The sequence below is a fragment of the Ostrea edulis genome, chromosome 1 (assembly GCF_947568905.1).
Source record: "Ostrea edulis chromosome 1, xbOstEdul1.1, whole genome shotgun sequence".
In the NCBI taxonomy this organism is placed as follows: domain Eukaryota; kingdom Metazoa; phylum Mollusca; class Bivalvia; order Ostreida; family Ostreidae; genus Ostrea; species Ostrea edulis.
This window is the reverse complement of record NC_079164.1, coordinates 24,389,870-24,404,859: the sequence shown is the minus strand read 5'-3', so window position 1 is coordinate 24,404,859 and position 14,990 is coordinate 24,389,870. Positions and strand designations below refer to the sequence as shown.

The window sequence follows — 14,990 nt, the reverse complement described above, 5'->3', positions numbered from 1 at the left end:
AGGATTCTTTAGCGTGCCACACCTACTGACACGGGACACCCGTTTTTAAGGTCATCTCCGAGGACCCGTGACATTCATACCTGATGACGAGCGTTTGGCGATGAAACTGTCACTACCTGTTTAAACGACTTAGGTCTTCACGGCCGGGATTTGAACCCCAGCCTTCCGCATGTGGGGCGAACGCTCTATCTCTAAACCACCGCGTCTCTATATGAGTGAAATATTCTCGAGAGGGACGTTAAACAATATTCAATCAATCAATCAATCTAAACCACCGCGGCGGTCTGTAAAAACGAAAATTCAAACTAATTGAAAATATCAACGTACACATACATAGTGACTTGATATGGATAATATTTAGAATATAATATATTTTTACAATTGTTATGAAAATAAATAGGAGATAACTGCTTTATAGATTTGTCAGAATAAAGACGTTCTAAAATGAGACGTGCCTTCAACAATTTCAGTTCTGGTATATGAAAGAGCAATAATCAAATAAAAATGTATGTTCAGCATTTACACCTTTGAATGGTTAGGATATTATGCCTAGTTTCAACATTGTCAATAACGTTTTTGACGTCTATTTCTCAAAAGAAAAGTGTACCCACCAAAACCGTACCTACCAAAAAACGTCTAACTGACATCGATAACGCTGCAACAAACACGCAACCATTTTCTGACGCCATAAGTCAGCTGGGAGATGACGTATAGGTGTTGTGAATGTCAATGAAGAAACTGTTTTCTAATATTTACTCACTCTGCTACCCATTTTGCATAAACATTGTTAAATTAAGTAACTATATATTAATAATAGATATTCTTACTTAAGGCATCTTTCTCCATTACACTCCATGCATATATGTCTTTCATTTTTTGAAAGTATACCTTCCTAACTAGTCCTTGTTGCACCCAGAGGCACATAGGGCAAGTACTAGTTTCCTCCACTGCTCTCTGTCTTTTGCCTTCTCTAATTCCCTCCGAGTTAGACCCATGTCCTTCATCTCGGTTTCCACGGTCCGTCTCCATGTGGTCTTAGGACGACCTTGCTGCCTTTTGCCTTCTGGAGTCCATTTTAAGGACACCCTGGTGATGTTGTCGGTCGGTTTTCTGAGGGCATTCTGAACGTGTATGATATGATGTTGTCGGTTTTCTGAGGACATTCTGAACGTGTGTGAGATGACGTTGTCGGTTTTCTGAGGACATTCTGAACTTGAATGAGATGCTGCTGTCGGTTTTCTGAGAACATTCTGAACGTGTATGAGATGATGTCGGTTTTCTGAGGACATTCTGAACGTGAATGAGATGACGTTGTCGGTTTTCTGAGGACATTCTGAACGTGTATGAGATGACGTTGTCGGTTTTCTGAGGACATTCTGAACGTGTATGAGATGATGTTGTCGGTTTTCTGAGGACATTCTGAACGTGTATGAGATGATGTTGTCGGTTTTCTGAGGACATTCTGAACGTGTATGAGATGACATACCTCGTGCCTCAACGTAACATGAATATTGAAATTCAATATTTATTCCACTAGAATTGTAAATTTCACTTACACATGTATCTCTAAACCATTGAGGCAATACCTTAAGCAAATGATTTAATCATGAATGACATTCTTGGATATTCATTATATATATATATATATATATATATATATATATATATATTACATACAACCATTACTCGGTGTCAAATGAGGTTTCGTACATTGGTGATAACACTCTTCGAACTCTAGGTTTTCCCCACGGCTAATGCCATCCTTAGGAAGAAATCGAAATGGCTGATAATTTTCTGCAGTGCTATCATAGAATGCATTGATTAATATTAAAGTTTAAATTATATGATATTTACATACCCAATATTTTTACCTTCGATACCTTTACCAATTCAAATCATAGTCATATCCTCATGAATGTACGTGTACTGTGAACAATGCGTATGCATATTGATAAATATAGTACAACTATTTTAACGACTGAGAATATTTCGACTGAAATAAAGTAAAATGTAGAGATAAAAAATATATTTCATTTCGAAAATATATGAGGGCAAGACCAACAACGTTCGACGCCAGTATACTTTTCATGCTGGCGTAAAGCGTCGCAAAGTTCATGCCCTCATGTATTTTCAAAAACTGAAATTTATTTTTTAAATACTCAGTATATGATAGTCGCATAAAAGTATCTTCCATAAAAATCCACGAATAACATCCCCGCTTTCTTATAACAAAACGGGCTGGATAAATTGTATACATGTATTTGACTTCTGTCAGCGCTCCGTGTTAAGGAAAATCATGAATTATACTTTTAAAAAGGATCCGGGCCTATGTGTGCGTAATTTTTCCGTTTGAATTTGATAGTTCACGCATGTCCAATTATAAAACCATCTGTTGCGTTACAACTTCCGCTATATACGCGATGGATTATGTGAATGACGCTGGACACTCTTAAGTACTCTAGATTTCCCACATCTATATCCTGAAGAGACAATGTGTGACAGAGCAGGGTTTATCAGTTATGAATGGATTCAATGTCCTAACTTAGGCAAGGATTGCTTTGCCAAGACCTCGTATGCATCGTTGCAGGAATATTGTAAGGATCAAAACAGAGAGTAGAAGTTTTAAACATTTGTACAGGTGATTACAATTTACTAGTATATCAAATGGAGATTTATCTATAATGTACAATTTAAATGAAAAATTCCGGATTAGTGAATGAAAGTTTGGTTCTTTCAATGTTAATCTTCATCGACAATTTCATTGAATCTTTATGCTGAGCTCTTAAAAGCAGAAGAGTCCGACATATGATATTGAATCTGTTTAAGTATATTTGTTTTACAACTTTCAAACAATTTAAATTGATGTACATTCAAACTAATTTAATGTGAATTTTGACAAAAGAGGGATAATTTGTCTGAGAAGTTCACACAAGATTAGTGGATCATAAAGTTAAAAAACGATTATCCCACGAGTTGAATGCACCGAGATATGTTTATATGTATATTTCCAGAATAGATGGCAATAGTCTACCATATCAAATAAGGTGTAAATAGAACGTTGCCCCATGACGTTAAAGAGGATGGAAACAAGATTGATGGCAGAAGTTTAATAAATACAAAAGTGTTTACCATCTCAGGCTGTACAAAAGGCCTCAATTATAACAGAAGAAGAAAAACAAATTGGTAATAATATTCTGCGGTTTTTATCTGCCAACAATCGATAGTATGTGGACAGACAGACGTGATGCCTCTACGTATAAAGAATAAGTCTCTGCAACAGCAGGAGTAAAATATACACATCACTTAAGGTAAGTCTATGTTTGAATGAATATTACAATCTGAGCAAGATAATGATAATTTTGATAAAATACCACTACCAAAACGTCATGATGGGAATTTAGAAAGCATTAACAGCAATTTAGAATTTACTTCAATATATTTCTATTTCTCTAGCGAGATTTTATTGGTAAGGTCTATTGCAAAGATCGTGAATAGTTTTAGTTGATTGCTGGACAAAACTAAATCATATATATAAGGTTGTGGTATAAATATGGTATTAATCAAGGATACAAGATAATAATATGCAATAATGACGACTTTTGTTTTAACGATGGTATCTTTTAATATTTGACTTTTTTTTTTTTTTTTTTTTTGTAAAATTTATATAGACAAATAATAGTTAACGAGAATTTGTATACTGCACACATTAACATTCACAGCAAATATTAACGATATCCTTTACAATGCAAACATTAACATACACCGCAAATATTAACGAGGCCCTATACACTGTAAACATTAACATACACCGCAAATATTAACGAGGCCCTATACAATGCAAACATTAACATACACCGCAAATATTAACGATATCCTATACAATGCAAACATTAACATACACCGCAAATATTAACGAGGCCCTATACACTGTAAACATTAACATACACCACAAATATTAACGAGGCCCTATACACTGTAAACATTACCTAGACTTTATACACTGCAAACTTTAAAAAACACCATGCACCGCAAATATCAACGAGACTCTATATACCACAAAGATTAACGGGATCTCATTCACCACACACATTTACAACACTACATACACCGCAAACATTAACGAGATCCAATACGTCATAGAGATTAACGAGACCAAACATCCTTTTTGTTGATGCCCTTGTGTTCAGAGTGATATCCTCGGGTATCGTTTGTTCGATCTAGATCATTATAACGACCATGGGATTTGTGAAATGATGACTTTCAACGGAAACGTAAAAATCCCTGTAATATCAACTTGTTTGTCAGTAGCCTGCCTCGATTTAAAAACTGATCATACGCAGAACTAGCTCTGGTGTATCGAATCAATTAAGAAATATAAACACCGTATGCAGGTGATAATGGAATATTGCTACATAAATATGGGAAGTTGACGATGGAGAAGCTGAAATCATCCCGTTTGTCATAAAGTTGAGTTGTTATTTTGCCGTTAATATTTATTTTCAATAAAATATCTCAGTACGAAGCAGATGCCGAGGACTCTGTGGTGTCTTTTATTTCAATTATTAACTTATAATATGGAAAAAAAATGATACTCATGATAGAATATGAAATCGCGTTTTTATTTCAATTTACACTTTTTTTTACTATTTCTAAACTTACTACAATCCAGTGGTAAAGAAATGTAAAAAGATGCAAAAAATACAAGTTAAATTACGCAAGGACCACGTCATTTTCATGGAGTAAAAGGTACCCTAATACCCTCCCCTATGAAAATGACATAGTGTATCATACATATGGCTTAAAAATCATAGACGCTAATTTCAGAATCAGTCATTGTTAGTATTTTCAATAGGATTATTTCAGTAGGTGAAAAGACAGCATACACGTTGATAAAACTGTCAAAATAAACGCGACATAATTTTAACGTTGAACAGCTTTACTATGAATATACAAGTTTGTTTCCGTTAATGGGTGAGGATTTATATTTCTTATAGAGGAAGACCATTTTGACTTTAACTTTAAACATGAAGTCGAAAATAACATTGGCAACGCTATCAGAGAATGTGAAATGTGCATTGTTGACTTACTAGCTGGCAAAATTAAATTGGGAAATTAAGTTATAAATAGATAGTTTAAAGTTATTAAAGTTACGGAAAGCGCCTGACCATGATCCATTAACAAATGAACATATTATTCACGGTGGAACCACGACAATACTATAGCAATCAGTTCAAGACGACAACCTTGTTAAAGCTCATGTGCTCTTTATATACATGTACATTTGTATAGATACCGAATTCTAGTTGATGCCTTTGAATTAAACTTCATATCACTGATATAAAATACGTTTTATTTTTCAAAAGTATGTGAAACTGCCGAAAATTGAACTACCTGCGCTGGCATATGGAAATACATGAATGTTTGTTTCGCCAGTCACATCACATAAATTTCAAGAAATTATAATTCAGCGATCATGTTCAAAATTCTTGTTTTAAATAAAACATAGTTTCAAATTATAAATTCTTGTTTCTAAAACGTCCCACAGAACTTAAAGCCTTGGTGGTACTTCTATACTTGACAAGAAGAATCCATGGGACAGTCATAATTGCATTATCTGAATTAATTAAAGTTCTTAATTAAAGTTGTCATTGTGACGTCACAGGACACTCATTTCTAAGTTTTAATTAGTCACTTCTAGAGATTTAAGTCTCTCGGAAGACCTCGGTGGAAAGTAGAACACAATTTTCTGTCATATCTGATATATCTTAGGAATTACAGTTTCCATATAAATCATCAAAATCCCTTGTCAATAATTTGCATTTTTGTCGTTATCGAAGTATTGGACGATTTATGTCTTATTAATTAAGACTCTTGTAAAACATTACGTGACCGATTTTTTTTTTTTTTTTTTTTTTTTTCGATCATTCGATTCGAGGGTAAAATATAAATCCGATCTTATTTACTTTCAAAAACCCATGTGAAAACCACATGTGGTTTTACACGTGTTTGCATATCATACATGTACATTAGGTGATATGAATATATCTCTCTGTAGTTCATATGTTTTCAATGATGGCGATATTTATGGAGTTCGAGCATTCGTAGTAAGTGATTTCTATACATACATTATTCCATTGCTGCGAAACTGTAATTGACAATCTTTTGATAGATCTCAAGTGAGATAGCACGGATTCTACAGCACAAAACCACATTATATTCCCAAGGGATGTTTCGAACACTCTCACTAAAATTAATTAGCGTTGCTATATCATCAAATACGTATGTACCAATCGATCTTTTTCATTGGTCGCCCTACTAGTGGGAATATATACAACAAGGAAGACTTGAATACCGATATTTTTTTTCTCTTTATTCCTCATCGTTGCCTCTCTGATAGGAATGCTTTATCATATCAAGATTGAACTATGATAATGAAGTTTTGTTGTACAATATGTACATGTATATACAGGGATTGGTTTCATAAATTTACATTTGGATAGGTGACTCACTGTGAGGAGAACATTTCGAATATGATAAAGCACATCAAATTTAGTCTGATATAATATGATTTGTTTAATTCCAGAATAAAAGCTATTTTATTCAAATATGTTTAGATCATTGCAAGTACTTGACAATTGCATACAAATATTCTTACGTGTAATTTTTAAGCACGCAAGATCAGAGCAAATATTATAACTGGTTCCTATGTACCCCCAAAAAATGGAGAGTAATTGGTTTGTACTTTACGAATTCTCATTAAACAGTGTGAGTGGTGATAAGAAACCAACGCCGTGTTTCCCATCAGTTGTCACCGTCGTCGTATTTGTTATCTTTAAACATCCAATATAAATGTTCCTTTCATTAGATGGAAATTATTGTAAGCTGTTACTTACTTATGTCCATTACTTCCCTGGAAGATAGCCCTCGCCATCTCTCTCTGTTCTTAGCTACCCTGGCCGCTCCATTGTTGCCGAATACTCGTCTAAAGCTGTTGCGAGGTCGGCCTCTCTTCCTCCTTCCCTGTGGTTTCTGGGTCAGTGCTGACGTTTGGTGCTGGACGCTGGTTTTTCTAATCCAGCCCCATTTCCTCTGCTGTATCTGCTCTGAATCTTTTTTTTTTTTTTTTTTTTTTTTTTACATCATCTTTGTTCTCCGTCATCCGTAGAAGAGAACTCACTTCGATGCAAAGAGTTGTTCAGACGTTCTTTAGTGTGAGGAAAGCTTCTCTTGCCTTGCCTCGGTCCATACTTCCTTGTTGGTCAGCCACACTTCCCAGGTAGACAAAAGACTCCACCTCGCGGATGTAAATGTAAGATGTTTAGTGAATAGATATTGCCAGACCTGTACGCAGTAATTTCAAAAGGGGAGAGAGAACCACGCTGTTGCAATCAAATTACTTGTCATTACAGATCAAAATTACAACGTTATATAAGGGCTACTAAAATGTAATTGTAATCCCAAGTTTAAATGATGTTAACTTAAAGCAATTGAATGCGAGTCAATCCTGTTATTAAATTGATTTGATATTTGAAGTCACTAGTTGACGTCCTCAAAGTTGGATGCATTATTTAGATTGTAGTGCTATCACTCATGCCAACAAGAGGTGTGTTCAGATTTTTTGTAATACCTGAACTTAACACGTTAACTAAGCAGAATTTGAACCATCAACGTATAAAGAAGGTTTCCACAACTGATAAACGGTTTTTAAGGTTTTCAGTAGACCGACAGTATTATCAATTCAAAGATACGTTTGGACATGTGTCTGTGTCCAAAATTGGGAGAGGAAAGCCTTAATTTCTTTAAAATAGCACCAAAAAAAAAAAAACACCAAAAAAAACCTGAAAATAACTGTGCTCTGTTTAGCTCTTTTATAACCAAAAAAAAAAACCCACCCTAACCATAAATGCTCACGCCGTTACTCGCCCGTTATGATGTACAGCGACGCAAATATCTTCAGACATTATTTGGCTGCAATATTCCGCTTTGGGAGGGATGGAAACTTCCATACTCGGCAATACCTCTTTATTTCCCTATATCAAACGTAGAATATACAATTACAGACCGCCATTATTTCTTCAAAATCATTCGCTGCATGAACGGTGACCGTAAATCAAGAAAGATTCCAAATATCCATTATGATTTCTTTTAACCTCCAAAATTGTAACTTGAGGGATAAATGAATGGGCCTGATTGTTTTTTCCCTCCTGCTATTAATTCTAGTTCATTTAATGCGTCCTTCTTTATATATGATATTGATTGAATTTTTTATTTGCCGTTGGTTTTCTTTGAACCAGTATTAACATATCCCAGTTGATTGCAGCCTCAGATTTCCAAGCTCTGTCATAGAGGAGTGTAAATGTTATACGTGTTTGTTCCGTGTGTACGGGCTATTTTAATATTATTATGATTTGTCTTTAATCTGCGTTTCTCTAAGTATTATGTTTCATTCGTATGCCATGTTCATGGTCTTTACGATCCATTAGGGTATACTAATTCAGCACAGTAGGGCAGCAGACAGACATTGTTTTCCGTATACTGCCTAATGTTACTTGCACGAATCAAGAACCCCCAAAAAAATCATATATATTTTGAACATTGATTTTATGCGGATGTGTTAAAATCAATATAAAAGTACAGGTGATATTAGGATCTCAGGTATATCACGTGCTCCTTCTCCACTTTAAATTATAGAGCCTATTACCCGTGGTTAAATGCCTTTCTAATATCCGAATTTTAAAAAGTCGTAATTTGAAGTATTACAAAATGTACACAAATATGTCATCTGAGTTAATAGTGTATTCTGAGGGTGCAAATACTCAGTTTTTTGACGTTTTTAATTCATGTTCAAATAAGTATCAAATAGATAGACAGATCCTGAAATACACTAATTTTCATGTTCTAAACTACAGATGGCGGTGTAATATCATGTTTGCAAGGAAGCAATTCGGAGACTAGCTTTGTCTTTAGGTAGTGTAATGTGCTTTGTTACGTAATCAATTAATTAGTCCTTAATTACAGCTAAGATTTCAATTTAAATTCCCTTTACAAATTGAATAAAGAACAACTGACGTAATATCCGGTGCTTAATCTTGGGAATGAATAGCGTGCACAAAAGCAAATTTGTTTTAGTATTTAGAACAGAATGGAGACATACAATGTAGGGAAATTGATATTTCACCCAGTAGGTCTTGTCGCTCTATTGAATCGGTACAATAACTCTTCACACTCTGTCTGCAACAAGGAAATAAGCTTGGCTAATGTTATTTTCATTCCGGATTAAACATAAACAGCAATTAGCGGTCAATTTCAATCTCTTTCTACAAATTGGGGTAAGTATCTCTTTTTAAGAATGTAATTTTGAAGTTGAGATAGATTTTACTAGATTTAAATTACAGGTTCGTGCATTCTGCGTGGAAGAGCCTTGCTCTCTGGTGAGATGTAACGGTTATATTTTTCTGTAAATTGCTTATTCTTCCCATTTTTTTTATTGAGCGGCTACCCACTAGCAATGTTTTGATTTTCTGTTACAATATTGAAATACGTCTATTTTGACGTCAGAATAACCCCTTTCACAGGTAACACAACAAACTCCGTCAGGCAGTGATAAAATCTTTAAAGCTTGTTACATTGCGTGCTGCATTTACACTGAATATAGGAGACGGAAATTCACAATTCAGAGACAGGTGATCATGCTTTAACGGTCTTTAATTCTGAATCATATCATTTATTTCAAAAAATGTATGCGTTTGCTGAATATTTTGCATAGAGTTTATATCTTCTTTTTTTCATTCGTTATAGCTTAAATATCTCCCATGAAATTAGGCTATTTTACACGTGTACTGAATGACTGTTTGATATACCTTTCAGATCTGTTGCCAGTTGAAATGTTGGTAGCACCAGGAATATGCACATTTGGGACAATGTTCGAAATTATTGTGATTGGCTGTATCCTCTACATAGTCTACAATATCTTTCGAAGTGTTTTAGAAAAGGACAGTGTGCCAGAACTTTTCTGTAAAGAATCTCAGCTGAATGCATATTTGATAAACCAGTGCACAAACCTTAAGCGTCCATTCCGCCCAACAGCATGGGCGTGCAATGCTCACATACAAACCTTTCTTGGACTTTTTATCCAAAGGAATAATGTTATATATGAGAGAGAATACCTACAGCTTTTAGATAAAGGGATCGTTGCTTTAGACTGGTGTAGATTACGTGACTATCCTCCGAAGAGAACCAGTTCAATCGTCATTGTACTTCCGGGTCAAGCCGACGACAGGAAGAGTGTTCGAATATTGTGTTCAGAAGCATGCAAGAGAGGTTTTCGTGTTGTTGTGATAAATTCCCGTGGTCATGGAAATAGCTACCTGGCAACAAGTAGATTTCAGAGTTTTGGTGATCCGACTGATTTAAGACAGTGTGTGATGTATATAAACCGGAAGTTCCCTAAAGCTAACATCACTGCTGTGGGGGTGGGATCAGGGTCGGCATTATTATTCTCGTATCTAGGTGAATTTGGTTCCTCCACCCGTTTAAAAGCTGCTGCTTTCATATCTCCGCTATATGAAATAGACCAGGAATATTTAGAGAGTGTTTTAAAATTTTATCAGTGTGTCATATTATGTGCTCTTAAACTGACTTTATCATGCCATGCTAAAGCGTTGTCGAAATCAGTTGACCTCCAGTCAGCTTTTACTTCATGGAATTTACTTCAATACATCGAGAAGGTTTACTGCGATCCACTTGGATATTCGTCAGTGGAAGACTTTCTAGAGAAGAATAACCCACTTCGGGACGTAGATGACATTGCTATACCTCTAATGTGCATAAATAGCCAGGATGACCCTGTGTGTCCTCAAGACCATATCCCCTTCGATATTTTCAATTACTACCCGAATATGCTGTTGGTTTCTACAAAAAATGGCGGACACTGTGGTTTCTGGGAGGGCGTGGTCCCTCGATCGTGGTCCGTGGATCTCGCCCTAGAGTATTTGTCTACAGTAATCGATTTTACTCTGAACAACAACAGGGAAACTGAAGGCGTAAAATGACGTCAAATGACGTCAGAGTGACTTATTGTTAGTAAAATGTTTGTTACCATAGAAGTTTTTTTGTTGTTGCAATTTATCGCCACTGACTTGCAAACAGTGGTGGATATTTCACAAAAGGTATTCGCATATGGTGTAAAACTACTGATCACAAAACTTATGCATGATGCAGTAATTGTCATCTCAAAGTCAGTTTCGCCAATGCTAATAGGTATCTTCTTGCGGAAGATGAATTGATTGTCCTTACTACTCTATTTCGGCTTTCATCTTTTGACTGTAATAGAATACTTAGAAGTACGGTTATTGAACGATAGGATATTTTGTAGAAAAAAGTAGAAAATACTTTGTGTGAATGCATTGTCATTTAACCATAGAATGTTCAATTTAACCGAATAATTGGCATTAAATATCTGTGGTAAGTCTATATCGCATTTTAAAATTGCGTTAGTATCATTTATAAGTTTTTACAACATTATGCATTATGTGGTTTGAGCATATTTTATTGCATATATAATATACAAAGGGTTTGAACACAAGTTCTTACAACTTACGAGGTTCTCACCTTAGATTAATTGATAACAATTGTCATAAAACATATGTATAGATAAAATAAATACATGTGCATTATGTGTATACCTTTTGTGAAATATCCACTGATGATTTGCAATTTTATTAGCACTGTTGAAAGACAGCAAAGCAAAAACATTTCATTCTTTCGGTTAGTTACATACGCTATATAAAGCTATTTAGTAAGTCAACCAAACGTCTACATAACCGATTGCTCAATTGATAGACTTGTGAATGTAACAATTTCCCGGGGCGCTGTGTTACTTAACGTGTGACTTTATTGTGTAGTCACTTAGGAATTCTGCGCGGGATGTTATGTCTGACAATTAATGAGGCATTTCTTGTTCAACTGCGGATTCCGTCTTCCATTTGTTTTACACTTTATGTGACCTTTGAAGACCACAGAAATGGATCGGTGAGATCACTGATGATTCTTGTATAAAAGTGACGTATCAGACACCCTTCAATTGGCTGACAAAGATGCTTCAGAGCTGATCTTCATATATCTCTCAGTTTAAGATTACACAGATTCTATTGTAAAGTACAATAATCTGCTGTGTTCCTTTGCAGAGTATAGTACACTATGAAATTCATAAACTGTGTTAAATCTATAATATGATTATAAATTTGGGATATCAAATCGAGTTGAATAAGTAACGAATTACTCTGTCATCTTCACGTTCAAATACCCGGGTTGTTTGTTTGTTTTACGACCCCTCGAGCATTTTTCACTCATATTGGGACGTCACCAGTTATAGGCGAAGTACCACAAATTTAGACTTGTGCTTAGCGCTTAGGAATGGAACGTACACAACTGCCTTATGTGGATAATATTTATATTGTGGTGATACTTTCTTCTTTGTAGTAATGATGAATTATCAGCATATAAAGACAAAGTATCATCATTTGATGAAGAAGTATCATCACCACATGGATATTATCCACATAAGGCAGTTCAGGCGTTCCATACTTACGACCGTGGCTGTGAGGGTTCTTTAACGTACCAACGCCTGTCGCGACATGGGACCTCTGTTTTAAGGTCATATCCGAAAAGTAAAAAGGAATACCTGTGACTCACATCCAAATGCTGAGCGTTTGGCGAAGAAGCAGTCACTACCAATTTTGACGCGGTCATAGCAAGCGCGGAGCTCGAACTCACGACCTCCCGGTTACGAAGCGAACACTCTACCACTAAATTACCGCGACTGGTCGAATAATCGACCGAAACAGTATCTTATTCATCTTTACTTCTAAGGATATTGTCATAAAAGCCGAATTCCTTCTGAAAAATATAAATATCAGCAATTCATGTATATTCCTTTAAAACGAATTGCCTGGCTGGGAATGGCAGTAGATTAACGTTTCGACTGATCTGTAGTTCGTGGGTTCGAGTCTAACAGGGTTTATAAGTTTTCTTTTCTAGATTACTTTCCACTAAAACTACCTTTGTTTGAAACTCTTTTCATCTTTTCAATTTCAAAATATTATTACATACATATTCTCCACTTTCCATTCATATCAGATTTCTCTGGTGTGGCAATCCCTTTTTACTTTTTACATGTTTTTGCTTTGATACGATTTAAGTGATGTCAGTCTAGATAAATTATTCGTATCCACGTGATTGTCAGTCTTCACAACTGAGAGTAATCAGACACACGAATAGCATGTACAAATACACATGTGATTGTATCTATTCTGTTATTGGATATGGTACAATTTCCAAGCGTGAAATCGATATGATTTCCGAACTGTGGCGGCGGATGTTGGTGACGTTTAATCCACGGACAGTAGAAGATCCGTTTTGACACGGTTTTACTTTTATAAAATATCGTTCAATATTTCTCCTAAATGTTTAAGGACATTTTGTACAAATGAAATGCAGCCTGAATATTCATTTTATAGATTCATCCACTGTCCCGAGGAAAATAAAAATATTTCCTAATGCAGTGTAAACAAATATAAGTGCTTTTTTTTTTTTTTAATGAATCGGCGTTATAGATAAATGAATTATTGATTTTTGTATTTGCAGTTAATGTCTATAATAAGAAAATATACCGTATTTTTCAATGTTGATAATCGATAAGATATTCCGACATGTATTAGGTTCATATCTCTGGATGCATAGTATTTTACGTTAAGTGGACGTCATCCCATGGACAATAACATTTCTATAGTATCATTCCATACCCGTTGTTGTAGCATAGAGTCCCCCCCCCCCCCAACCGTACAGACTTTGCCCCGGAAAACCGGCCCCGGTATAGACATTCCCCTCGGAAAGATGGGCCTGGCATAGAATTTCTCCCTAGGAAGAATTAACCCGGGCCCAATCCCCCTCGGGAAAAACCGTCCCAGTATAGGATTTCCCCCTAAATGACAGTACGCTCCCCCCCCCCCCCCCCTTCTTACATTTTAGCTATGTATCCGTTTCCAGTTTTAAACTAGAATTCTCTTGCTTATCTAGACCCAGGAATTTTTATTTATTTTTTTAATTTTGAGCAGGGTCTTGTGTATCACAATTATCATCTTATGTTTTTTTTTAGAGGAAATTATTCAAATCGTGTAATGGTATATTAAAATTCATTCCGACATCTCAAGTCTTTGTCGTTATTTACTAGTATCTAACATTTGAAATAGTGAAGTTGGGAAGAAGTTAAAGTGGGTTTTTTTAATTTAAAATTTTGAATCTAAATAAACGGGAAAATTAAATTACCTTTATTTATTCAGTGCATCTATTTTACTTTTCAAATATTTTAATTGTATATCTATTAGTCGACATTTTACGAAAAATCCTATTGATATTGACCATCGTTAAAGTCTTTTGGGAAGCATATTGTATTTACTATATGCAATTCAAAGTTTTCAGCGTGTAAACCCAACTTCAAAATCTCAACAACAACAAAAACCAAAACATTCGTTCATTTTATGAATAAATCCGGAAACAGAAAGGGGGAAATTCTATACTAGGGCGGTTTTTCCGCCATGGGGGAAACTCTATACTGACTTTGTACATAGGGGGGAGTTATATGCTGGGGCGCTTTTCCCCCTATAGGGGAAAATCTATCCCGGGCCCGTTTTTCCGAGGGGGGGTCTATGCGGGGGAAAGTCTATACTACAACACCGGTATGGAATCTATAGAGAAGTGATCTACCTACTAACGTTTTGAAATATACTCTACACCTAATCCATAACATTAGAACAGTTTTCTTTATAACTTTTAAAAAGAATTATATGAATGCAGCCTCGACCTGACCCATTAAAGATCTGATATGGAGAATGACGTCTAATCTGTTTTAATATTTCATAAATTTGCAAAGAATAGATTGCTTCTGATAAAATAGACAAATGTATTCATTTTATTGCATGTTCATGTTGAGA

At 35.3% G+C, this 14,990-nt stretch overlaps 1 protein-coding gene across 3 annotated transcripts; it reads left to right on the top strand.

The window, feature by feature from the left end:
* Positions 1-2,415: 2,415 nt before the first annotated feature.
* Positions 2,416-11,105, top strand: LOC125663782 (protein ABHD15-like). Of its 3 annotated transcripts, XM_048896154.2 has the most exons (3): positions 2,416-2,638; positions 3,012-3,308; positions 9,868-11,105. In XM_048896154.2, exon 3 carries the CDS (start codon positions 9,885-9,887, stop codon positions 11,049-11,051), a length of 1,167 nt encoding a protein of 388 aa, XP_048752111.1. In that variant the 5' UTR covers positions 2,416-2,638; positions 3,012-3,308; positions 9,868-9,884; the 3' UTR covers positions 11,052-11,105. The 3 variants fall into 3 exon arrangements, with proteins under 3 accessions (XP_048752111.1, XP_048752109.1, XP_048752110.1); XM_048896152.2 differs by lacking the exons at positions 2,416-2,638; positions 3,012-3,308 and adding an exon at positions 9,083-9,329; XM_048896153.2 differs by lacking the exons at positions 2,416-2,638; positions 3,012-3,308 and adding an exon at positions 9,336-9,683.
* Positions 11,106-14,990: the final 3,885 nt, after the last annotated feature.